We start from the raw sequence: 27,079 nt of genomic DNA on the forward strand, positions 1-27,079 counted from the left end.
ATTTCTAATTTATCACCTTAGACCCCCCAGTTGCCTCATTAAATGTGTCTTCTGAGGAAATGGATTTCTTTCTTCCTTTCTTTTCTTTCCCTTCTTTTTTTTTTTTTTTTTTGCCTAGTCACGCAGCACATCAATAGCCCAGGGTTCAGCATTTTGCTCTTCCTAGAACCATGAGGAAAATTCAAGTTAATTTGACACACAACCTGATAATGATCATTTTCCTTGAAACTAGCAAGTAGCCCCCAGAAGTTGGTTATCCATAGCAGTGCATATTGAATACTACAATTGAAAAAAGATGAGTTATTTCCATGAGTGATTTGTTTCATGGGAAGTTCACCCACGTGAACCCCTAATTTCTCTTGACTGCACACTCTCCATATGGAGATACAGAGAGCACCAGAGGATGCTAATGAGAGTCGACAGCCTTCATTTGTGTTTGCTTCCAGAGCGTAATGAGCATTCTGCCAGAGATACCCACCCAGATACACCCTGGTCACTTCCTGACACTAAACCTCCATCTTCACCTCTCCCTGGAGCTTTCCCTTCTCTTCATGAATCCCATTAAAATTTAAAAGTTTGTTAGTACCAGGACTTACCACCCAACGGCCACGTTATAATGAGGATAGAATGTTCTCCAAAAACGGGTGACCAGTGTAGCTTAGCACATAACAGTGTGTAATATAAAGGGTGTGACCCGTAAAGTGGGTCAGTATTTTGGGTTTGTAAAGTGGGTTTGTATTTTGAACAAGTAACCCAGCATTTCGAATTTCCACATTCCGCTTGAGTGTTGTCACCATGGGAAGCTACTCTTACTCCCAGGGCCCTGCAGAGTTCTCATAAATCTCCCCATTGAGAGAAAAGCATTCCTCCAAGGAAGCTTTCCTTTTTCTTTTTGGAAAAACCAAAATGTCTTTGGAGCAAGTGTGGAGAATAAAATAAATAATTGGGGCAAATGTGATCTGTTGTGTATGTGACTCAGAAACTCAGATGGCGATTCTAAACGAGAAATTCCGAACTCCTTCGCAGCAGCAGAGGCAAGGCTGGGGCGGTGGAGACCCTTGCCAAGAGCCCGAGTCAGTGGTCATCTAGAGACAGGGTTCTTGTTGCCTCTGTTCAAGATTTACAACTTTATAGTCACCCCTGCTGTGAAACACGCCCTTGGTCTCCAGGGACTTACAAGTGACTTGGGGATATAAAGAATAAATACATAAAAGCTAGGTACTAATAATGACCGTGCTATAAGAGATACCAAATTCAGGATGCAAGTGAAGCATACTCTGAATGTAGATTATAAGGAGTGGAGATTTTACCTACTTTGCAATATCAATATCAATCTTTAACATGATATTTATTTAACTGCCCCACACTGAAAGTGTCCAAAATAACACAAGCGGTTTGCCACCTAGTTAATAGTCAGTAAATGATTAGTATTATTTTTATTCTGCACTTAAAACAAGGGAATTAGAAAATAGTCTCAGTGTATTCTTCTAGAATTTCTCTCTGATTACTCCTCCTCAGCTGCTATTGGGAGTTCCTTTCCTCCCGTCTACCCCCTTGACTCCCAGATTACTGGGGGTTCTCTTCCCCCTCCTCTCATGCCCCTTGGCCATTCTTACACGTACCCCTGTGGTTGCACGTGTCCCCCCGCACAGGGATCACTCCTGATTTGTGTCGAGGTCAGACCTCTCCTCCCCAGACGGACCTCGAGTTCAGCCTGTCCAAAACCAACCTCAGCTTCTCTCAGCTGGTCCTTATCCAGGGTGACTGCACCACCTCACTGCTCAGGCCTCCCTTCCGCTGTCTCCATATGGAGTCTGTTGGTGGGTTCTGGTGAGTCTCCCTCTTTATCCCTCCAGCTGGGCCCCTCCCATCCGTCTTCTCTCCTCCTCGCTTCTCCTTATCTCTCCGCTGAGACGCTGCACCAGCCTCCTCACTTCCAGTCTGCAGTCCTGCTTCCCTCCGCCGTCCGTCCTTCACTTGGCCTCCAGAGCTGTCTTCCTGAAATACACAGCCAAGGGGGTGATTTCTTGCTTTCTGCCATGTCCCCGTTGCCCAAAGCAGGAAAGTGGGATATTAGTAGATGTTAGGCACAAAGCAGTCCCTGATCAAAAAAGTTTGAGAAACCCTGGGTTAGAGAAAGTTCAGTAGGATTTTTTCTTTACTGTGGAAATTCTTAAACACTTAGTTTGCCTAACTGCCTATGAATCTCCCGAGAGGGGTACATAGTATACAGTCTTTTCCTAACTAATTTGACCATGCATTTTTTTTCTTCCTTTATTCTTGGAGCATATTGTGACACTGGTGTTTGGCAAAACACACTTCTGAAAACTCTGGCTTGTAGAATAAAATCCAGACCCCTTAGCAAGGCATAGAAATGCCTAGTGATCTGGTCTCTACCCGCCTTTGCGACCTCATCTGCCGTCACTCTCTACATCCATTTCGTCTTTTACTTTCCAGCCTTTTGTGCTACTTGTGGCTCCCAGAACGTGCCAGATTCTTTCACACACTTGCACCTGTGCTCTGTGCCCTGGACCTGGGACGCTTGCCCCCTCCCGTCCACCTGGCGAGCTTACTGGCTTTACACTGGCTGAGTGCCCTGTCCCTTCTCATCCGGCCCCCGTTTTCCCAGAGGCCTCTTCTGTGAGCACGGGCTCTGGAGATGGCAGGCCTGGGTTTGCCTCTGCTCAGTACAAGTGATCGTCATCCACTCGAACCTCCGTGGCATTTTGAACAGTCTTTCTCTAGTACTAGGATTAGTCCGTCCTGATTATTTGTTGCATGTCTGTCTTGCAGTTAATGAATACACTAGTGTCCTCCATGTTTGGTCTGGTAGGCATTGTACGAAGCAGACCTTGCCTCCAGTGGTTATGAACCGTAGGTACCACTGTTAGACTCATCTTCCAGACAAGGAAACTGAGACCCAGCATGGTAAAATGACTTGCCTGCGGTCACTCACCGAGCCAGATCCCAAACCTCCGTCTGCCAGGGGCTCCTCGAGGGTCCAGGCTCTGTCCCGAGACTCTCTCCCTCCTGTGGATATACCTCAGTGCCTAAAACACAGTAGAATAATAATGTGTGGGAGGAGGTAATGAAAAAGCCTCCTGGGGATGTGAAACTGCTTTAGGTGGGACGGAAGAATGGAGAATCTGAAATGAGAGCCGGAAGAAAAAAAGAAATGAGAGCCGGGCACTAGACGAAGCAACAGGGAGTGAAGTCGTAAATAAAGAATAAAGGAAGCGTGCACGTGCACACGGGTCGTGGTTCCCTAATGAGGGATTAGCACGGGTTCTTTGTTCACCAGAAGGAAAGTGAGTGTGCGTCTGGGAGCCTGAATTCTGAGTCATATCACAAAGGCGGTACAGGAGGTCTCTTGCTCCCTTTTACCACTGCATACATTGGCCTAGAGATAAGCAGGGACCCTAAAAGCAGGAAGAGCACGGTTAGGAGGACTGAGTCCACTTGTTGTTTTAAAGGCACATTTACCGCATTTGGCAGAGAAGCTTGCCCAGAATCTAAGCCCAGCCAATTCGATTCACCCCTTTTTTTCAGAGTACCTTACAAATGATAAAAATAAAGTTGTGCAGCCATTATTAGTGTTCTCTTTTTAGTACTGATACTGGTATATGTGAACTTATATATTTATATACATATAAGCATTAGTGCAGTTAATGTGTTGAACCGTCTGGCACATCCCAAATAAAATGCAGCGTTTGGAAGGAGCCGTCGGAGCTTGAGGTGTGGTCTAAGAACAAATCGTTGCCTGCAGTTTTGCTGTTCCAGAGGTGCAACCCTGCATTTGCTGAGTTGGTGCCTAAGCGCTTGCCTGGGGGTGGATACTGCCCTGATGCACTAGGTGTGGCTTGGAAAGCCTTGCCTTGGCTTAGGGGTCTGAGCTGCGAATTCCTCCTGCCTCTGCAGTTGTCTGTGTTCTTCCAAACCCAAAGCAACCAGCTTCTGAAAGGGTTCTTAGCCCTGTTGTTACAAGGGTGGCCCCACGCCACCCCGATTTCCAGCTCTGGCAGGTTTTCGCCCCATTAGAATCCCAGCAAGCCTATCTCTCACTTTGCACTAACAGCCACTACCTCTACCCTGATCATCCTGTGTCTTTACCTGTGATGCATATTTTTGATCCAAGCACCAGCAGACTAATTCCTCGAACAAAATATAAAAATGCTATTAAGACTTACCGCCCTACGTTTCATTGTCGTCGGGGAGGAGCAAAGAGCCATGACTCAGCATGTTGAATACCTGGCCGTTGTCCTGACTTTACACCAGGCAGACTTAGCTGAAAAAATATAAGCGTCTCGGTTGAATTTATCTTATTAGGGGATTTAGGTTATGTTAATGCTATAGCTTCATTAATTATCCCATATCAATAAAAAAAGGCAGCTTTTAGCCTCCTAGCACAAGAGAGGAAAAGAAATGGTGGTATCAAAGGGAACCTTCAAAGACAGCCAGAGCTGTCTCCAGGGTAATTTCTGATCCCCGCATTCTTCCCACTTCAGAGTTGTGTGTGTGTGTGTGTGTGTGTGTTTGGGTCGAGGGGGTTGGGGGAAGCGTGAATCTGATTCCTCTAATAAGTGTTGGCAACAGCCCCGTTTGATATTAGATGCAGGGAACATTTTGATTTGTTGTAGCCTTTGAAATTGTTCAGACGACCTTCAGAAAAATGGCCTCTTGTTACTTACGGGGGAAGAGTGAAAGCTGGGGAAGGGGAATCCGGTTTAATTCATATGCAGAGGATGCCCTGAAATTGTGCTTTCAGCAGTTTTTTAGTAACAAGTGCATGTCCTGATTGAAAGTGAAAAGTTGAAGAAGAACAGACCTGTAAAACTTGTTCACTTTTTTACTCTCTAGGGGAGGGTGGGCAGACTTAAGCAGATGACCAAATAGAAGTTTGTGGTTTTGAAAACTTGGATGACCATGGAGAAATCCATCACCATTGCTGGTTTATAGCACCCTACCTCTACTGACACATCACCTGTTGACCTTGCAAGATGAAGCTACTAATAAATAAAAGCTTTAGACGTTGAAGTGCCTGTGAGGCTTATGAGTTTTATTTGGAAGTGTTAACTTCAGATAATTTATAGTTTCATTGTACTGTTTTTTGAAATGAAGAATTGATAACTTTCTGATAAGCTGCCGTAATTTTCACTTGCTGCTAAAGGAATTTTAGTGGCGATGTTTGTCACATCAGCAGGCCTGAAAGGCCTGAACTTGTCATCTTGAACTTTGCAAGAGTGTCCCACCACCACTTTGAGCTCTGACAGCTTAGGGGGCGCTGTGAGTCAGCATTCCCTCTGAATTCTAGGTACAGGGCCATCTTCCTCCCAGGTTAAGAGCTGGGCCTCTGGAGACAGACCTGGTTTTGAATTCTCTACCACATGTTAACGCTGTGATTTTGGACAAGCTGCTTAACGTCTTTGGGCCTCAGTTTCCTCATCTGTGAATTGGACATAATTTTATCATTCTCGTGCGATTGCTGGGAGACACTAGAAAGATGACGCAGGTCCAGTGCAGGCTGAACACACGGTCATGTGCAGATGGTACCTGCCCTCTCTGGCTGTGCCGGAGATGCCGATGGGCGTCATAGTCAGCATTCCTTTGCCCGCTGATTTGGGGACATTCGGGTTTTTCATTTCGGTGAGTGAATTTGACTGTCGCTGTTATCACCAGTTCTTCCTGTGCATCAAGAGGACCTTTGATGTCTGACGTGTCACCTGAGAGCCGATGAATCTGTGCTGAAGCAGTTGGTCATCTGTGGGGTTTGTTTCCATTTTACCTGAAAAGAGACCACATTCCCACCCCTAAAATATTCTAATCCCCAGAGTCCCACAGGCTGCTCCTAAGACTGCAGATTCAGCCCCAATTACCAGAAGGTTGGCTTTTCCATTTTAAGATCTTTCTAATGCTTGCCCAGAGTACTGGGGGATGCTTAGTTTCTTTTCCCTGACACTATAGTTCAGCATAATTTCTCGTTCATGGGGCTGAAAGTTTGTAGCTTCCAGAATGCTCCTTTATGAATATTGCAGCCAGCAAAAAAATTGGTAGCCGTGCCCTCCTTTGCAGCAAATAAGCTGAAGCTAATAAATATTCACTTGCATCAGTCCCGGCTCCCTGAAATGAATTTCTGAAATCTTCCTGGCCCTGAGGAGAGGCAGGGCACTAACTCTAGAACGCCTGCTTAAATGGCTTTCTTTGGCATAAATCTAGCAGAAAATCAACTACAGACTGCCTGCTGTGCCTTCACAGCAAAAGGGGAAGCGGCTGTCATCGGATCCCTTTCTCACCCCTGTGCGCCTGGGAAGCAGGGCGTAGTATTGTCTAGCGTCCTTCTATCCCAGGTGGTCAGAACTGGTCCCTAGGGTCCTGAATAATATATTTCAACCGCCTTCAGAAAGAGCAACACCCTCGCTTGGAATGAGCGCTGTGTGTTTTGAGAAGACACAATCAGGCTAGAGAGTCCATCTCTTCATTAAACCTGTGCGTATTTCTCTCCGGATGATTTTTTTATTTAAAACAGTTTGCAGATACTGAGGTTTTTTTTATATGTATGTAATTTTCTCTTTTAAATTAAAATGAACTTTTCACTCTATATGCAGATTCTTTTCTCTTTTTCCATGGCCCTGTGTTTATGTCAGCCTGTGTATGATGTGAACAGGCAGGAAGGATAAACAGCAGAGAACTTCAGAAGAAACAGCTGTGGGCTGAAAATGGAAAGAGAACTATATTAGTTCAGATATTGATGTGACTTCTCCAATAATTTAGATTTAGAATCTTTGGCATCTCTCTGTCATCTTGGCAGTGATTTGGTAAAGCTAAAAGATACAAAAAGTTGTTCTTATTCCTTCTGCAATGTCTGAATAGTCTTTAAATGCTACATTTGTTAAGCCCTGGGCTAAACCGCGGCACTAAGATCATGATATAAACCTGACTTATCCTCCCAAATATGACCAGCTGCCCAACAGTTTTCTTCAACAGAATTGATAATGTAGGGCATTAACTTCATATGTTTCTTTTGAGGTTTCCTTCCGAGTTATCTGGAGGTAACATGTCACTTTTTCCCCTGCAAATTGCTAACCTGTCAAAATAAAAATCTAATGCCTTAAGATTTTTAAAATTCTTACTCCATCAATTGGCCTAAGTTGGGGGGCAGTGACTAAAAATTGACACCATCCTTCTGGAGAGCAGTTTAGCCAGAGTAGGAGAGGAGTCAAGTGGGGGCTTTTGTGGAAATGCAGGAAGGAGATGGTTCAGCAGTGGGGATGGGGGGGGAGGCAGACAGGTTCAAATAAATGTTCAATCACAGTTCCTCCGCTATCGTTCCTGGACTTGGATCCGCTAAACTTACCCTCTGCAGCAGGAGCCCTGCCGAGTCCAGGGGGGCCCCCAGATTCCTCCACTTATGAACAGGAAGAAGCCAGGAGAACTGCACGCATGGCTGTTCCCAGCCCAGCCTTTCATTGCCAAGGGCGGTTTTCAGAAAGCCCTCAGAACAGAAACAGAACCCCGAATTGTCCCACGTCGGGTGCAGCGCTTCACTTCCGGTCTTCCTGGGGGCGTCTTCCCATCTGACGGCTCGTCATGCTCCCAGACGCTTCAAAGTCATCACACAGCACACAGGCTTAGGTAGCCGTGTCTCGGCTTTCCACCTTGACCACTGGCCAACCCCAAAGGCAGGTTTCAAGAGGCCCATTGACCAGGGGTTTCAGTTTGCTCAACTCTTGAACTCGTATATTAACGTTGACTTGTTGGCACATTTGGGACCTAGTGATGGCCCCTCTTTTAATCTGCACTGTCCTTGCGCTGTCTCCTGCACTGTGTTGGGGGTAGTTCTATTTTTGCCATTCTCCGTTTGTTCTAACCTCTTGAAACAGTGAGAAGGCACTGATTTGATTTCTCATACAACCTGTCAAACCAGAGTGGTTTTGGGTAGGCTGAGCCGCGGATTACCCTGTGTAGGACCAAGTGTGGCCAGAGGAGGACTGGACTCTGAACTCTGCCCCCATTTCATCTCAGACCTCTGTTTCCTTGACCAAGGGGTCCAGGGCTCCTGACCTGGCCAGCCATCACAGTGAACCTGCGGAGCGCTGCGAAAACAAACGAACAAATGAACATATTCTCAGGCCCACTCCAGACCTACTAATTCCGACATTCCAGGGGAGGGACCAAGGAATCTGTATATTAAAAAACAAAAGAAATTCCCCCAGGGGCTTCTGATGCCACCCAGGTTTGAGCACCACCAAGCGAGACCATCCGTAAGAAGCTTCTCCAGATTACCATGGGCAATTGAATGGCTCCGAACCATTGTCTCGTCATCTGGGAAGGAAGGTTGCTAATGGGACCAGCCACACAGGCTTGTTCTGGGGAGTGAGTGGGAGAGTGCATGTGGAAGGACCAGTGCCTGCCTGGCGTGGAACAGGTGTTCAACAGCGGGGGGCTGTTTTCCTCCACGCATGCCTGTAACATGGTAGGTCCTGTGCTAGGACAACGTAAACAAAAGAAATAAAAGCTTCAGTTAGTTTTAAGAGCTGTGAAGATTTTTAATTTTTGAAAGGATAAAGAGAAGCAAGACAACAGGTATGGGAATATTTTAGACAGAGTAACTGGGAGATGCCTCTCTGACAAGGTGATGTTGGAGCCAAAGGAAGTGAAGGAGGAGCCATGGGAGGGTTTGTGGGAAAAGCAATCCAGGCGAAGAGCACAGCAGGTGCAAAGGTCCTGAGGCAGGACTGACCTTGGCATGTTGGGTGACGCAAGAGAACCGTGGCAGTGGTCAAAGTTAGAGAAGTGAGCGAGGGGCTCAGCTCATGGGGCTGTGGACGCAGCAGGTGCCTCAGGTTGACTTCTTATATCTCTTCTTATCGTCTTCTCAAATCACCACAGGTTGATAAAGAAGAAATTCAGGCTCGACATTTAGGATCCTTTCAACCCCAAGATTCTATTTTTCTATAATCATGGTTTTTTTTTCAAGCTTAATAACAGTAGTTACAGTATCATTTCTTGGAGTCCAAAATTCTAAAATTGATGCTGATATTTTATCTGTTCCCCCCACAGCTTGATATATGGTCCAAATCCAACTATCAAGTATTCCAGAAGGTAAGTTGTACTTTTTGCTTCTTCCTCAAGAGGCACTAAGGGAAATATGAATACTTCGAGGTGTAAACGTTGGTCTTAAGTCAGAGGCTTTTTAAAAAGTGAAAAGAGCCAGACACAAAAGGCTGCTCACTGTATGATTCCATTTATGTGATGTTCTGGAAAAGAAAACATTAGGGACAGAAATCGTATCAGTGGTTGCCAGGGGCTAGGAGTGAGGGAAGGAGATTGTCCCCAAAGAGCTATAAGGGAACATGTTTGGGTGATGAAAATATTGTGTCTTAATTATGGTGATTACACAACTGTATGTTTCAAAACTCACAGAACGAACTACATGGCTACAAAGGGCAAATTTGACTATATATAAATTATACCTTTTAAAAAAATCAGAGGCTTTTGAGTTGCTTCAGACTCAACCCACAGTTTTTAAATTCAGTTTCTCACAGCCCAGTAATCTACACAAGTGCCTTAAGGATGGGCTGAGGAATGCGGGCTGGCCCTACCCCACCCCCACTCTGTATTACAGTGGCATCTTTTTCAGGTGTTGGGCTTCCCCAAGAAATACTTTCTGGGAAATGCCAGAAAAAGTGAAATGTGACCAGAGAAAGTCCATTTCCCAGCTCCCAGTGGTGGAAGGGTCCCTTCCCTGGCCCAGCTCCATACCTGGGGCTTCTGAAGGCTTCTCCCATGGCCCTCAGGCCAGGTCCCCTGCAGGGCACCAGCCACTTTCTTCTGTGCTCTCCGTCCTCTGTGTCCGCTTCCATCCAGCAGTGCAAATAATAGAGTTGGTTGTAAATCCACTCATTGCCTCCTCACGTTCAACGGCAATTATTTATTGAGCTCCTTTGCTGTGGGCAGGTATTACGCTAGGTGCTAGGAATACAGGGGAAACAAGACAAACAAGTAAGCAGAATCAATAAGAGAACTCCAGGTCATTACCGGGGGCTGTGGTCGAGGACAGGAGGGACCTCCTCCACATCGGGGTGGTCTCAGGAGGCCTTTATGCAGCAAAATTTAAACTGAGACGGGAAGCAGGAGAAGGAGCCAGCCATGTGAAGGGCCACGGGAAGAGGGTCCCAGACAGTGGAAGCAGCAGCCCTGAAAGCTGGTGTGGAGGAGGGACTTGGCACGGTCCAGCACCGCTGGGACCCGTGTGATGGGAGCAGGCAGAGGGCGGCGGGGAAGGCACGCGAGGCAGGGCCGGGCCGGCAGGTGCCTTTAGGTGCCGGTGCAGAATTTGGATTTTACTGTCAATTCAGTGAGAAGCCAGTGGAGGGATTAATGTGGAGGAAGGATGTGATTTTGAAAACTGGGCCCGAGTTATCCCCACTTGAGTAAAAACTGTGTCCAGGGTGTGCCGGGTAGCTTAGCATAGGATGGTGGGTTTTTTTCAGTTGAGGTGAGATTCATGTAACGTAACCATTTTAAAGTGAACAATTCCGTAGCTCTTAGACTTTCACATTGTTGTGCAGCCGCCACCTCTATCCAGGTCCCAAACATTGTCATCACCCAAAAGGAAACCCCATCCCCGTTAAGCAGTGAGCATTGGGCTTTCGTATCAAAGGAGCATAAGGGGCCAGCCCTCTATTGGTGTCTAATGTACCTCAATTCGCGTTGCTCCCTGGACCCCTTTACAGTGAAAGGGGGAAGCAAAGGACAGATGTCCAGGGTTGGGGAGCGGTCTGAGGCGTAACACCACACACTTAGGGAGCCTACGTAAGCATGAAAATGTCATGATCTTATCACAACTAAATGCACTAAATGTACCCTGGATTAGATTCTGAACCAGAAAGAACATATTAATGGAAAAACTGGTGAAATCCAAATAAAGTGTGGACTTGAGTCAATAATAAGTAACCAACGTTGGTTTCTTAGTTGTTGATGAACGTACCCGATAATGAAAGATGTTAACAGTGGGGAAACTGGGTGAGGGGTATGTGGGAACTATGTGTACCATGTTTGCAACTTTTCTGTAAATCTGAAACTAATCCAAAATGTAAAAATCATTTCAAAAAGAGACTCATAGTGTTGGCTCTTCTGACAGTCCAAATCCTTCACCCAGCTGAGCTACCTAGATGCAGAAAGCAAAAAACAGCCTCCCTCCCTGGGCCAGAGCCTAAGGGAAAGAAGTACATAGTCACGGGCTTCCCCCGTGGTGCAGTAGTTGGGAGTCTGCCTGCCAGTGCAGGGGACACGGGTTCGAGCCCTGGTCCGGGAAGATCCCACATGCCGCGGAGCAACTAAGCCCGTGTGCCACAACTACTGAGGCTGCGCTCTAGAGTTTGCACGCCACAACTACTGAGCCCACGAGCCACAACTACTGAAGCCTGCGCTCCGCAGCAAGAGAAGCCACCGCAAGGAGAAGCCCACGCACCACAACGAAGAGTAGCCCCCGCTCGCCGCAACTAGAGAAAGCCCACGCGCAGCAATGAAGACCCAACGCAGCCCCCCACCAAAAAAAAAAAAGTGCGTAGTCACGTGTGGGCTTTAGTGTAGGCAATGACGTTTTAACCTTGGCCTTCTTATCTAGGTGACCATACCCAAGGCCTTTACCTGTTCAGCTTGCATAAAACCTCGGCCTTAGCTGCTAACTTTGTCCCTGCCGACAGCTCTTATTTTCCCCCAGCAGCTGGCTGAAAAGCGTTCTGAGGAGGAAGAACACTGCTCGGTATCTGCATCTTGTTTCGCTTTCCCAGTGAAGAGCGTTAAAACAGTTTTGGTTTGTTTGTTTTTTTTTAACCTGGTTTATCTTAGTGTCCTCTGTGGTATTTCAGTGAGTTACTTTCTGGCTCCACAAAAGGCGGGCAATGACTTCAGGGGCCCCGAGCATCACAGACCCATAACCTGGGATTTTAACAATGTCCAATTTCCATTCAGATACCCTTTATGAGGGAGAGCCTTGCCCAGGCTTGCCTTGGCAAAGATTTTTTAATGTTCTGTGTAGTATTAAGTATTTTTGAATGCAAGCAGAAAGTTTATTAGGAAGTTGTAAAATGTGTGAAACACAGATTTGGTGAAGCATAGATTTGGAGAGAAAGTGCTATATTTTTATTCTACCACCCCTAAAAGTAACCTGCCAAGCACTCTTGATATTTGTTTAAAACTACAAACGCACAGTGCAGCAGTGTTTAAAATTTGATATTGGTTAGTTGGGGATTCCCTCCTCGTAGTTTATGTAACATGTTTGAAGCAGTAAAAATGGATGAATTTGTAGAGATGGGAATTTCATCTCATCTGGTGAATGGCATGTTATCCGTATTTATGCAGAGCCCTTTCTGAGGTTCCTTTATCATCCCTCCCCTCACCTATTTTTTAACTAAATGGACTTGACCTCTGAGACTGACCTGTACTAGATTAAAGAACCGTAATTTGGAGACAGTAGATAGTGCTTTCTGGTGAGAACAAAAGGCAGATGACGTTGAGGTTCTTTTCCTTTTTCAGGGGCAGGTAAGAATTAGTGGATTACAGAGTCCGTGCTCTTCCCTGCTGAAACACTGTCTATTTGCTGTCAAATTAAGGACTATATTGGAAAATAGTGTAGTACAGAATTCAGTTTAATCCTTTATCAGTAAAGCTTTCCAACTAATCATCGTTGCTTCGAAGGGGCTTGGGATCTTGTTCTTGCGGAAGATGTTGGTAAAGAGGATGAGGAATGTGGAACGTGGAATCACGATGGGGGGTGACCTCACTGGGCTTATTTCATTGTGTTAGTTTCAGGCCATGTTGTGGGTCAGAGGGCAGCCCTCCCTGTTCCACAGCCAGACTGTGCCCTGAAAGCAAAGCTGGGACCGCCGTGTTCCTTGCAGATTCTGAAGGCCTGGTCCAGTTGACAGGATGATGTTTAACATTTCAAACTCAAAATGCCAAAAGAAAAGATGAGGTGGCCACATTTCCAGACTCTGCTTTTCAGTGTCAGCTTTTGCTTCGAATTCTATTTTCTTCCGGTCCACCCACTTAAATTTGAGGTGTCCTGATTGATGTTGCTTGTAGCATTTCCCAGAAAGACACTGCTTGAGAGCACAGTGGTAAACGTCCCCTTCTGCCCGTCATCAACCTGCTTACACCCATCCAAGTAACCCGGCCGGGGGAGGCTCAGTTGTCAACCTGATCCAGAAAGACTCAACCTGGAACAGGAGTAAAAGTGACTGGGGAAGTACAAGGTCAAGGAGGACCCTTGGTCACCGATAAGAGGTCATTCTCGGGCAGGAAACGGTTCCCAAGTGTCCTAACCGTGTGGGTAGACGCCGGAACTGTGCCCCAGCCCCGGCTCCGAGGTGGGGACACTGGCTACCACCGTGGCTCTGTGAGCAGCGCCGGGGCAGCTGTCTCCCTGCATTGCTCTGGTGTAGGTAGGGCCCCAGCGCTTCCTTTCCTTGGCGCTCATTATGCGGTTGCAGTTACTGTGTGTTGTGTGTGTTTTCCTGCCCACAAGTAGCAGCGGTGGCCACCGCAGAGAGAGGCCTGATGGGAAAGCGGGAAGCCCTCCCAGGTCTTTCCCTCAAGGTGACAAAGCCGGGGGTGGGAGGGGACACTGCCTCGCAGAGCCAAGCCAAGCTTACACTCGCCTATTTTATTTATCGGAAAATAGCATCAGGCGCTGAGAGAATGGAAACATGCACCTGTCAAATTCTCCTCGGGCTGTGCCTGGCTCCCCAGGTTAAGGACAAGCACACGAGGTCCCGTGGCAGATGCTACCACACGAAGCTAAATGCGACCCGCCTTTTGTCTGTTACGGGGGCTCTCAGCAAGCCCTTTCCCTCTTCCTCATTAGCCCCCTTCCCCGGCGGTGGAGGGCTGGGGACAGCTGGCTGTGGAGCCGCGGCTGCCCACAGGCGCCCATCATTTACCACGGTGTCCCGGAGGCTCTCTGCACTGGGTCCTAGGGCAAAGGAGCTTTTTATAGCCAGCAAGCCTCCCGCAGAGCAGACTCAGAGAATGGAACTTCGGAATAAGGGGGACCGGCTGAAAGGGCAGAATCACAAAGAGCCGGGAAAGGTTTCAAGCGTGTTCATATTTTTCTGACATTTAAACTCTGCAGGGGCACTCACTGTTTTGATCTTTAACCTCCTAACTTCAAAACGGTGGGCATTTTCATCCAGTAACTTCGGAAGAGCGAGAGCAACTCTGCAGCTACTTACCGCGTTAAATCTTGGCGGGGAGGCCAAAGAAAGAGCTGGAGTGTGTGTGCAGCCCCAGGTGGGCAGGCGGGGACGAGAGAGATGGTGTCGGAGGGACTGGCACCTGCGTCGCAGCTCTTTCACTTGGAGGCAAAGCACAAAAGTCGTAGCCATAGATGTCCAGTTCTTCGTCCACAGTCATTATTCTAGAGGCAGCAGAGGGAAAAGTAACCCTTTCAGTCCCGTGCAGAGCTTAGCCGTGGCCAGGTGGTGGGTAATGTTCTGAGCAGGCCGCCACTGCTTCTTCATTCCTGCGTTTGCTCATTCGTTCATTTGTTCGCTCCCTCGTTCATGCTTCCATACAAACACTGGCCTCTGTGGGGCAGACTTTATCAAACGGCCACCCGGCGCTTGTCAATAGACAAGATTGCGTGAGCCCTAGAAGGACCAATTCTCTGAAATGTTGGAGACATTGAGTACCTGGCATAAATTGAGTGCCTACCCAAATAGTATGTGGCAGACCTGACTTGTTGCTCGTTCCAAGCCCCAGGAAGGGGCGCTGTCCCCACGTGGTTGTGTGTCTGTACCTGCTGTAGCGTCGCACGTCACCAGAGGGGCTCAGTCAGCAGACGTTCAGTTCTTCTCAATCTCATGCTCTAGAACATCTCAAATTTCTTCCTCCTAGCTCACTTCCATTTCCTTCCAGAAGCCCCTCTTCCAACAGCACAGATAAGGCCCCAGAAGAGGCTGTGGTTGTGGTGAGAGCCCGAAGGCAGTGGGCCACATCTCTGTCCTTGCCCTGGGCGGGCGCCCTGCCCAGGTGAGGCCGTCAGCAGAGGCCCCTGCGCCTAGAGGGGACCCCTCAGCCTCCAAAAGGGGGTCTCATGTCGTAGGAGGGCCCTTTGCTTTTTCTGGATCCCGTTGCTCTCGTGGTCCCCTTTTCTCTCAAATGCTGTGCAGCTTTCTCCAAGAGGAGAGCCTGTGTATGATGGACTGAATATGGTGGCCTTGGCGTCCTGTTTCTGTGTGTTCTGTCACTGCCTCACACGTGTGTCTTGGCAGCCCCAATCAGAAAGCCGAAGGAGCAACTTTGACCGGTGGCAGGGCCGGGGGGCAGCTTCACGAAGGAAGAGAGGTTCCCGTCCGTGGTCTCAGTGAGTGGCGGGGCAGGGGGTGCACGGGTGGCAACCCTGCAGGAGCCAAGCATTGGGCTGTCGACAAGCTTCGGGACAGGAGAGGCGACGGACGGTTCCAGGGTTATCCCGGAGGGCAGCCCCTTCCTGAGCTGAGAGCCAGACCATACTGACTGGGCTGGGTCGGCAGAAGGAAGAGGGGAGGGGACGTTGTGAAGGGTTAGCCCAGGTCCCTGGGGGCTGAGAAGGGCGGGGGGGGGGGAAATCACTCCGCTCACGCTGCAGCTGAAGAGCCTTTATCACCATCTTGTCTCCTAAGGGCCGTGTTTGAATGTTCACAAGCTCCGAAACCCGGGGTAGATTTGATCATTTGTTTTCCCCTTATGATACCCCAGCACCTTCCCTCTGCAGGGCTCCCTCTACCGCTGCTGAGGGTGGTGATGACCAAGAGCCTCACCACCCAGTTTGACGGTGAGAGTGGAGCCGGAACGCCCACACGCCCGCCGCTGGAAGCGGTCTGTGGTTCTCTGCCATCAGGGAGGCGCAGAGCACTCGCCTTCATTCTTCCCGAGGGGTTGCCCGAGACTCGTGTGCCCGGGTCAGAACCCAGCAGCTGCTTCTGGGAAGCCCGGCCTCCTGCCCTCCCGGGCCCCCTCCCACCACCCCACAGGCCGCCCGCCGCTGAGGGCACCTTCCTGGCAGCATGCCTGTCTGCCCCCCCGTGAGACCGAGCCCCCTCCCTTCCCCCGTCCTGGCCGGCCTCCTGTCACGTTCCCCCCAGTGAGCAGTCTGGCAGTGGCTGGGAGCTGGGCTGTCCCATGTTCAGACCCCCGCTGACCGCTGCTCTCGGTGTGGCCTCACTTGCCTCAGTTCCCTCATCTGTAAACAGAGATCATAAGAGGACCTGCCTCATGGAATTGGCACCCCAAATTAACAGCCACCCCCAGCAGTGCCCTGTGGGCAGCCCTGACACGCTGACGTACAGTCACGGTCCCAGGACCTGGAACAGTCCCTCGTGTCCTGAGAGGGCCAGTGGCACTTCTGGTGACCCACAGAAGGCACATGAGATCGATGTGTTCCACCCTGACCTGTCCCCACCCAGCAGGGGCTGGGCAAAGGCACCCAGCGCCACAGCAGCAGAGCCGTCTCCCGGGCAGGGCTCGCTCCCGCTCCACAGTCCCTGTTCTTTCTCCTGCAGTTGCCTCAGTTTTAATGGGGAAGTAGGTGGTATTGTCTGTATTTTCTTGGGAGCCCAGACGTCTTTGGATGTGTTTCTCTAACTGCAAGGCTGTTCCTGCAGAAAATAACATCACACCAAGTGGGTACAGAACAATTCAGGTATCTTTGGGCTTGGACTTTCCTGGCAGCCAGCAGCAGAATCTGGCATTTTACCATCTGGAAAGCATTGAACTTTTTTTTGTTCACCTAAACAAAGAGCCTTAATTCCTTAATCCTGGGAAACGTGAAGGACCTTTTGTGAGTGGCTCCTCTCGGGCCCGGCACAAGGCCTTTGGCAGAAGCTTAAATTTGGTCAGGACCCTGGAGAGCTCCCTCAGGTCCACCCTAAGGTTTCCCTGGTCATCCAGGCCCTCCTCCCCACGCTGCCCCATGGCCTCAGCTTTTCCCACCCCTGAACTCTCCCTTTTATTCTGCTCCCCTAACCCCACCGGCCAAAAATAAATCAATAGCATCTTGCCTACTTCATCTCTCCTTCACTTGGGGTCCTACCGGGTGAGTGGAGCCAGTGCAGAGCACAGCCTGGGGCGAGGCGGGTGTTCTGGTCACAGGTCGGGCAAGCGCAGGACCGGAGGGTCCACGGGGTGCTGCTGGGGGTACAGGAGAGCCCAGCCTGGGAGGGGAGGCCCCTGGCCTAGATCTCCAGGGGAGAGAAGGACTTAGCCAGGGGCGGGGCATTCCAGGCTTGAGGGCTGAGCAGAGTCAGGGAAGCAGGTCTGGGAGGAGGGATTGCTAAAGCAGCCGGTATCGCTGGTGTGTGATGTGGGGCTCGAGGGAGACAAGGCTGGGACCCAGGTCCCAGGCCATCGAGGACCGCATACGCTGTGCCGCGGTGTCGGGAAGGATCCTGCAGGTGTGGCTGCAGGGTGCTGGGAGAGGCACATCTGCCTCTGCAGGATCCGCCCAATCTGCTCTCAAGGGTCCTGGGCGTTGAGGGGCTTCCCTTTGGGGCATCGGTGGCATCTTGGCTGGGACTTTGAAGAGGGTCGGGTTGGAACCCCTCACGCCAAACAAAAACTCCTTTATGGAGGCCCTGTTCTGTGCCACAGGCCATGTTCTGTACTTTACAGACAAGATACCGTCCTTCTCAGATAGCGCTTGATCTCAGAGCCGTGACAAGGGGTTCGAAGCAGGATGGAGCAGCGGTGTCTGTCTTCCCCTCCCCAGTTCCAGCCCCGACAGCCCTGCCCCTGGTCTCATCCCAACCGCCCTGCCCCTGGTCTCATCCCGAGCAGCCCTGCCAGGCTCCGGTGGGCAGTGACAGGCCCTTCAGAACCCATGCAGATGACTCCTTCATCAGCAGAGAAGGAGGTATCGATCCTGTCTAAGTAAATCCCTAGTCCCCCTGGACCGTGATGCTTCCTCCTTGGGCCTCTCAGCCCGCCGAACCCGTGGCACACAAATCCAGGGTACAGATTAGAGACTCCAGCTGCATAATAAAAGCTAAACCCCCATGCTTCCGCTCTCCTGGACTTCTTTCCCAGTTTTAGAAGCCAGTCTCTGCGCTGCTCCCCCATTGCCCCCAGCACTTTGAGGACTGGCTTCATAGCCTTCAATTTTGAAATAATCATGGTTCCTCTTTTTATGAAATGAGCACTTCTGGGACTGTTTTAAATATTCTTCATAAAACCAGTGCTCATCCTTGGAGCAGCATGGGCTGGCAGGGTTGCCGTCTCTTGAAACATTTAACACACTAGGTTCACATCTTTGACTCCCAGACCCACAAAGAATTTTCTCCTTTGGAGAGAGATTCCTAGTGTCCCTCTCGTTAAGGGTGGGTCTGTCTTTGGCAAAACCCGGAGTAGAGACCCAAACTCTTGGATTAATCTCCTTGTATAGCGTTAAAGCATATCCAGCAGATGAAAGTTTATTTATATTTCTTTGAGTTGCAGGACCAGCGTGTGTACGACTAAGTAACAAACGTTTGGCTTTGCTGCCTGTTAGTTTGTGCTCCAGAGTCTCTTTGAAACCCATCGAGATGGGAAGAGGTTCCCGAGAATAGTGCTGTGCTGATCGTCTCCCTGGTTCTGAGCTCCTGGTAACTGGCCCAGAAATTGAGGACCGCGTGACATCACATCAGGGCAACAGGTGGAGGGGGGCAGCAACCTGGTGCCCCTGCCCCCTGCTGCGATCAGCGTGTCCTTTTTAAAAGAACAAAGGGCTTTCACTTGACGCTGGTTGGCCTGAGGGTGGAGCTCGGCACTGAGGTACCCTCAGGGCGTGCAGTCAGGCCCTGCAGTGGCGTCCACTGAAAACCTAGACCTTGAGGCGCCCAATGATCGCAGCCTCGTGCCCTTTTACCAAGGGCCAGCAGGGGGAGTGATGCGGCCAAGGTCACCCAGATAATTAGTGATGAACCCAGGACTGAACCCCGGCCTCCCGACAGCTCCGGGTCTTCTTTCCCACCTCGCTGCCTTTTGTTCACATTAATACAGGCCAGAGAGAAGCTCCTCTTCATAGTATGTGGAAGCAGGTATTGACTGGAGGAGAGCCAGATCTGGGTCTCTACCAGACTTCTCTTTTAAATAAGCAGCTTCTAAACACTTGTACTTAACTTTTCCTATTTATTAATCTTGCGGGACATACTTTTAATAGGCAGAGGCCCCAGCTCTCCTAGCTCAGCCGGGGAGGGCTTGGGCTTCGTGGGCTGCGTGCTGGCAGGTAAGATAATGTACTCAGTGCCGTTAGTCCGTTGCATTGGGAAGAGCGCCACCTAGCTGCTGGAGCCAGTGTCCAGGCTCAGCTCCCACCCCGCGCTGCGTGGCTGCAGTCCTGCCCCCTGGTGGTGGGAAGTGGGCAGAGACCTGCAGCGGCCCGTTCACCTGTGGTTCCCCAACACTGCTGACATCAGAATCCCCCGGGGGCGCTTTTTAACAGCACAGGTCCTGGCCCCCAGCCTAGACAGCCTTCCAGAAGCTAGTGGGTAGTGCCCGGCAGCCCGCCTCCAGAGTCTGTACGCCTCACTTCTGCTGCACTGCAAGCTCTCCCCTCCAGCCTGGAAGCCCACACAGAGTCAGGACGATGCCTGCAACCTTAGTGGACTCAGGAAGCCCCGAGGACAGTCCCTGGGCCACCAAGAAATACAACACATTCTTGCTTTTTAAAAGAGGAAACTGACCGCTGACGTCATGAACAGCGTAGGGGAGGCTTGCACCGACATGAAGCGTGAGTACAACCAGTGCTTCAGTCGCTGGTTTGCTGAGAAATTCCTCAAGGGGGACTGCTCCGGGGACCCGTGCACCGACCTCTTCAAGCACTACCAGCAGTGTGTTCAGAAAGCAATAAAGGAGAAGGAGATTCCTATTGAAGGACTGGAGTTCATGGGCCATGGCAAAGAAAAGCCTGAAAGCTCTTCTTGACCTTGACAGTCACCTTGAAAATGGACTCCTCAAATCAGGAAATTGAGGACTGTGGATCGTGTCAGTTAAAGCTGTGAAGATAGCATCGATTTGATGAATTTAGGAGAGAGGAGTTTCCTGTCCTCCTTCTTGATATGTTTCTCTCGTTTGTAAAAGATGATGAAAAAAATCACTCTTTGCTTTGAAATTTCTGGCTTTGGCATCAGCAGAAACTCAGTGTGCTAAATAATGGGATTATGGTTGCAATACTTGGTCTGGGATCGGTTTTAAATACATCTTGTATGTAAATGCTGATAAGCTTGTCAGGATGACCAAGGTTGCCTGAGTTATGCTTCGAAGGACATTACTTGTACACTGTACTGGGGTTATTGTTCATGGAAGCAACTGGTGAGGATCTCTCTTTTCTCTCAGGGAGATAATGCTTTGGAAAGGGTTCCCAGCACAGTTTCGATCAATGCTTGGGAGCACAGTTTTATTTTTATATAGTAACTTAACTGTTAAGATTGCTGGTGGACTGGGTTAGCCAGGAGGAAGACAGCTTTTAACAGCTCCCTGCCTTAAGAAGAGGTGTCGGATCTCATATTAAGATGTGAAAGCTTCAAGAACACTGTGAACACCATCTCAGAGCTCATGGTGTAGTTCAGCAGTTAAGATCCTTGGAGTGGCTGTGCAGGAGGATCCTAAATTGCAAAGATTTGCTGTTGCCAGCTTTCAACTTAAGTAGATGAATTAAGTCAACCTGTGTATCATGAAAGTGCCAAAATGCTGCATCTGGTTAAGTGGGGGGAGAAAAGAGTTCACTTTATTTGCCTCCTTTACCCACCCTGCCCTGTAATGCCTGTAATCATGAAGATGGAACAAATTGTAACATTTAGTTTCTATCATTATTTGCCCCTGAAACTCAGTGCACTTTATGGAACTACCACCCTGTAACCCCACACATCCCATATATACACTGGGGGGAGTTTTATCATTTTAAAATGAGGATTTATCTAAGCTAGGTAGTATCGTATAGCAAATGGAAAACACTGGTTTCTAAAATTTCCACAGTAAGCTACACAAATATCTTAAAATGTTTATATAATGGCACCCCCAAAAATGAGAGGATCAGGTGAGCACTTACACACGTTAGAACGTCGTGTAGTCTCCACAGTTGCGTATCTTGAGTAATGTGGTTCCGTTTTTTTTATGTGCGCATATAGTATGAAACTTGATTTACAGAAGTCCTAGGTCCTATTATCTCTTCTCCACTTTACCAATTAATAACTTCATATTTAATGTGACCAGTCCTTCATGTCATTGCAATACATTCTGCATTTATGTTTTGACAGGTTAAGGTCCATTATACAAAAGATATTTGGAACAAGTTGAGGGAGTCCAGGCAGCAAGCTGGAGTTAAGTATAACTGTCCTGAAGTAAGCCTGGCCACAAGCCAGTCAAAACCTTACAGGCTCTTGAATCTTACCACAAAACTGTCTGGTTGAGCCTTGAGAATAAAACAAATGTTATTATAAAAAAATAAATAGGGCTTCCCTGGTGGCGCAGTGGTTGAGAATCTGCCTGCCAATGCAGGGGACACGGGTTCGAGCCCTGGTCTGGGAAGATCCCACATGCCGCGGAGCAACTGGGCCCGTGAGCCACAACTACTGAGCCTGCGCGTCTGGAGCCCATGCTCCACAACAAGAGAGGCCGCGATAGTGAGAGGCCCGCGCACCGCGATGAAGAGTGGCCCCCGCTTGCCACAACTAGAGAAAGCCCTCGCACAGAAACGAAGACCCAACACAGCCAAAAATTAATTAATTAATTAATTAAAAAAAAAAAAAAGCAAAACATTTAAAAAATAAATAAATAAAAAATAAATAAATAAAAAATAAAAGGGGAAACTGTTGGGGGATGATAATATATTAGGAGAGTTTTGGTCCCATCCCTGCATCTCACTGATCCTTTCTGTGTATCACCACTCTGTCCTTTGTTCTTCCCTTATGGATAAAGAACAGAGTCTGTCTGGCCGCCATAAAACCCAGGCTCTGAGGGGCTGACCTTCTGCCGAAAATAGTCTTGCTGGACTTGAACCCGTTCTCTTTGCCCTCACGGCTCAAGGAGGGCACAGGTGGGAAGAAGAGGGGGCTCTGTACGCCAAAGCCATCACTACAGCAGTGGGAGTTCCTCCTTTTCTTAGCACACCCCCCCCTCCTTAGGCTGTACTTTTGATTTTCCTTGGTTAGTATGCCTGCGCACCTGACTTAACACTGCCGGCTTTCATTTGCCCTGTTTCCCCCCTTCATTCTGCAAGGCAGAGAGACTCATTCAGACTTGAGATCTTCTTGAGGGTCCTGTGTTGGGATTTGTTCAGGGTAGGTGCTGGGTTCAGGGTAGGTGGTTGATCAAGATGGGCAGAAGCTTTTGGTAGTGAGGCAGAGGGACAGCTGTGGAAGTGGTAAGAGCTGAGGTGTAAGCAAACGGACTTGGGACCGAGTCCCACCTCTACCCTGAGAGTCTTGGGGTCCGTTCCCTAGTAGGGAGGAGATGGCCTCATGTGCCCCCTTTCCACACACTCCCACAGCCTCTGTCCCCCGAAGGCCTAGGGCCCTGCTCTGCTGCTTGGCTTGGGTAGGTCACTTAACCACCCTGTTACTTTGCTCCCTCACTTGGAATGGAAATTGTCTTCCATTTGTAGTGCCATCCCAAGGTCGTGGGGATGGTGAGGAAAAGATAGGATGACTCCCATTTGGTTGGTGTTTGCCATTTGTCAAGTGCTGTTCAAGCACTTTCCCTGCACTGACCCATTTAATCTTTGTCCAAGGTCACCCGGCGCTTAAGTGACAGACAAGATCCAAATCTGTGCAGTCTGGCCCCAAAGCCCAGGCTCCTCACCGGGCCGTGTGATGTAGACCAGCCCTTGCTCGGAGCTGATGCTTAGTAGACGTCGACTTGCAAACCTGCCGTTAGTGCAGGCGGTTCCACTTAGGGTTCAGCTAAAATAACTCCTGATCTCCAAAGGACCCTCTAGACGTCAGAAGCTCTTTGCACACAATATGGTAGAGGTGCTTTGGGAGACTTGTTTTGGCTGGAGTCTCCTTCTTCAGTGCATTGACTGGCAGCTATTCCAAGGTCTCTTGAAAGATCCCTTTCTCCCTGGCTGAGCTGAGCTCCCCATCAGTTCGGGTGCTGGAAGACCTTCTTTCTCTGCCTCTTTGAGCCTGGGGGAGAGGGAATTTCAGTAAGCCCTGGTTGGTGGAGGAGAAAACTGAAAGTAAGGTTCATAAAGCAAAGTGGGTGTGTTGGCAGCAATAGAAATGCCACCCTACTCTAGGTAAATAAATCACCTGCAGTCCAGCCTTGAGACGGGGTTGAGGGGGAGGAGGTGCCCACCCCAGACTAAGCCAGAGCATCTGCAGTTTTTCTTTGCCTTGAGACGAAACGGGACATTTCTTGGCGAAGTCCCCAGTGTCTGCATACTCCTCGGAGTCGCTCTGTTTTTCCCTGCGCGTCCTCTTCCGCCCTTGCTGGTTTCAGCACAGTCCCCGCCCCCGGCCTCTCCCCCCCACCCCACTCCTCTTTGCCGCATCCCCTATCTCCCTGGCTGACTGTTACTTTCATGTCTTCTCCTCCCTCTTTCCTTGGGTTCGCCATCTGCTTTGATCTTTTCCGAGCTCTTTTCAAACCAGCACTCACTGGTGGATGAATGGCCTCCCTTTCTCGGGAGCATTAGTGCCCTTCTGTGGCCTCTGCTGCCAGACAGGGTGGCTTTCATCTCCCAGGGGAATCTCATTAGCTCAGCATCACAATGGGACCCGAACCGAGGCTGGACTGGTCCAGAGTCGATTTAAATTAGTTAATAGCAATTTTTTGTTGTTGCCCCAGGCCTGTTGTTTCCCACATCTTGGATGCTGAGCAAAAAAAACAACTTTGTTGTTGAAAAGCGGGAAGCAAAAAAATATTGAAGGTGGAATGCTTTGACAAAAAGGAAGATCATTGCACGTGAATTTCTCCAACATCTGACAACCAAGTCTTACCTGCTGCTTTGGAGTTCAGCCACGGGAACCTGAAAACCAGTCGGGGAAGTTTGGGAGGGAGGGAGGGAAAACGTAATAGCAAATTAGCTTTGTTTCCTTCTCTTAAAATATTTCTGTAATTGGTGATGGGAAGTTGAAGAAATTAAACGATCATGTCAGCACTAGAAAAAGCTGCCACCATTTGGCAATGAAGAGAATATACTGGGCCTTTTGAAAAAAGAGGCTGAATTTGGCCAGATTGCCGGCCCAGTAATGTAAAAACTGATTCGGTGCCCTGCCTGGGAGCCAGATGCCAAAACAGAGCTTTGGTGCGCGACTCCAGCCGTTTCTGGAGAAGGACGTTTTCTAGTTAATTCAGTTTGTTCTGCTCTTGAGAAGCCTGTTACCCACCAGCCACATTTGCAGGTCTAACCTGCGCCTGGCAGTGGGCCTCTGGCTTGCCGTAGACTTTGCCTGCCGGGCTGGGAGGTGGTGGGCAGATGACACCGGGGCCCCTGGGACGTGTGCCTTTATCAGCAAACCGGAGAGCTGGCCAGGGTGTCTTAGGAGGGAGGTGGTGTAGGCTCGGGCCTGCAGGGTCTGGGCCCACGTACCCATTGCCCCTCGCAGCCGTTGCCCCTCGCCAGCTGTGTGGCCTGGGGCATCTTCCCAAGCTCTGTAAGTCCCCACTTCCTCGTCTCTAAAATGGACCCAGGGGAGCCCCCGCTGTGGGGATTGAATGAGCAGGACACATACGTCATAAGCGCTCATTAACGTGGCTACCATAGGTTAATAAAATTATCCCGCAGTCCTGAAGGAGCACCTTTCAGAAGGAAGGAAAACCTTACCGACCCATCGCCACCCGCTGTGAAAATATTTCACTTTGGAAATACTTCACCACTACGACGCCCAACCCCTCCTTCCTCGGCACCGTTATGAAATTTGGGTAGTATCGCTCATTGTGATTCATGAAAAAGACAGGCTCTCCTTTGGGTTTGTAGTCCTTTGTGTCATGCCCCAGAATAGGGGGCCCCTATTCTCCCCTAATACTCAGCCCCCTGAGCGGCCTGGCCCTTCAGCCGCAGCAGGGGCAGGCCTGGGGGTCTGTTGGAAACGCCCAGTCTCAGCTCCACCCCACACCTACCTGCGAAATTCGCAGCTGCTCCATAGCAGGATCCCCAGGGGATTTGGGTGCTAAGTAACAGTTGCACCTTTCTGCATTTTAACATCGCTAAGAATAGCTGGAGAGGCCGGCTTGATTTCTGGGCCCCAACCCAGAGATTCTGATTCTAGGTCTACACTGGGGCCCAAGAACTCACGTTTCCAGCGCATTCTTAGGTGATGCTGCCGCCACTGGTCCGTGAACCACATTTCAAGCGGCCCCCTTCTGGAGGTTTCCTAGGTCGCAGCTTGAACTTGAGTGTGCCGCCACTTACGGGACTCGTGGACCTGGCAAAGGCCAGGGCTCATCTTTTAGACGGGAAACGAATAATCCAAGGAGGGTACAGTATTTCAGTCTGAAGAGGAGAGAGAAGGCTGCCGTAACAAACAGACCTCATAGTTTTTCTTGTTCAAACAATAAAAGTTTATTTCTTGCTCCCACCACACACCCATCCTGAGTTGTCGGAGGGCTGGGCACCACGCAACCACTCTGGGACCCGACTTAACGGAGGCTCCGCCGCCTTGCAGATCCGCCGTCTGAGGATGTGGCTCCCAGCATTGCAGGGGGAGGGGCGTCCTGGAGAGTCCACACCTGCTCTTCACCATCTCCTGTGGAAGCAGCACACGCCCCTTCCGCTTCCTGATGCTTCGGTCAGAACTAGCCCCGTGGCCCAACTCCAGGAGAGACCGGAAAGTTCCCCAGTGCCAGGAAGGAGGGAAGAACTGGCCAGTGAACCCCAGCAACTCCCAGCAGATGGAAAGTCAAGATTCCCAGCACAGTAAGGGTAGACCAGGGTCCGGAGTCCTTAGCTCCTGTCTCCCCCTCCCCACCCCGTTAAGGCCCTTGTCTCTATCCCCAAACCTCACATGAGCCAGTCTCCCTGGACGTCTCAGAGACAGAAGGGATCATCCGTTCAGTCAACACACGACTCGAAAACCTCCGTGTCAGGCACTAGGCAGACATGGTGTCCGGCCTCCCAGAGTTCACAGCCAAGTTAGGGAAACTGACACTAAACCAAAACGGCAAAAAAAAAATAATTATACAAGCTCAGTTGTGAGGAATGCTGTGAAAGACGAGATCTGAGTAAAGGGACATGACCCGGTCGGGAAGCACAAGGATCTAGACCAGGCCCAGAAAGAGGAAGAGGAGCCAAGCAGGAGACGGGGAGGGGAGGGGAGGAGGGAGGGCTCCGAGGGAGGAGGAGATGGAGCACGGGGAGCTGAAACCTTCTCAGAAGTGGGAGGGTGCAGGGAGAGGAGGCCGGACCAGGTCCTACACGTTTGCACTTTTGGATTCTATCCTAAGTGCATTCACATGCTCTGAAAGGGTTTTCAGTGGGGAAGTGACATAGTTAGATTTAGAGCTTAGTAATAATAATCACTAATATTTATTGAACAGCATGCACACGTTATTTTATTTAATCCTCACAGTTATCCCAGGTGATGGGTAATGTTTGTTATTATCCCCCTGTTCCAGATGGGAAAACTGCAGCTAAGAAAGATGAAGTAACTTGCCCACGGTGGCACTGCTGGACAGAACAGTGGGACAGAACAGAGCCCAGAAAGAGAGCAAGTGTGTGTGGGGGGCGGTGGGAGACGATCTCATGACCGACCACTCATCTCAAGGCTGCCACCTAATTTGCCAGAGTTTAAAGTTAACAGTCTTGTTCTTGATGGAGCCAGAGTTTGCACCTCCAGAGCCGCAGACTTGACCCCTTGCCACAGAACGCCCCCTCTGGGTGCCACAGCCAGAGGAAACCAGTTGGGGCTCTTCTGGTCATCCCGACAGGAAGAGGCGGAAGCTTAGCCAGTGGACTGGGAAAAAGTAGAGGGATTCCAGATAAATGAGCTGTAATGCAAGAGGCTGCTTGAGTACAAGTGGGAGGAAAAGCCCAGGTTTCCAGCTTAGGCTGCTGGGTGGATGGCCGGTCATTACTGAAAACAAACACAGGAGGAACAGGTCTGAAAGAGCGCCTTAGATG

At 49.7% G+C, this 27,079-nt stretch overlaps 1 protein-coding gene and 1 pseudogene across 4 annotated transcripts in view; both read left to right on the top strand.

Annotated features, from left to right (window-relative positions):
• Positions 1-27,079, top strand: part of MED27 (mediator complex subunit 27) — a 209,670-nt gene that overhangs the window by 177,072 nt on the left and 5,519 nt on the right. The window contains exons 6-7 of one of the 3 annotated variants that reach the window (XM_082468229.1): positions 9,058-9,099; positions 23,806-23,992. In XM_082468229.1, the coding sequence (XP_082324355.1) occupies positions 9,058-9,099; positions 23,806-23,835 (72 nt within the window). In that variant the 3' untranslated portion in view covers positions 23,836-23,992. The other 2 variants (XM_082468228.1, XM_082468230.1) reach the window with 2 other exon arrangements.
• Positions 19,587-21,460, top strand: LOC309663775 (TP53-regulated inhibitor of apoptosis 1 pseudogene; annotated as a pseudogene). The gene has a single exon. The product of its transcript is annotated as a TP53-regulated inhibitor of apoptosis 1 pseudogene (transcript).

Source organism: Balaenoptera physalus, assembly GCF_965194825.1.
Source record: "Balaenoptera physalus genome assembly, chromosome: 7".
Taxonomy (NCBI): domain Eukaryota; kingdom Metazoa; phylum Chordata; class Mammalia; order Artiodactyla; family Balaenopteridae; genus Balaenoptera; species Balaenoptera physalus.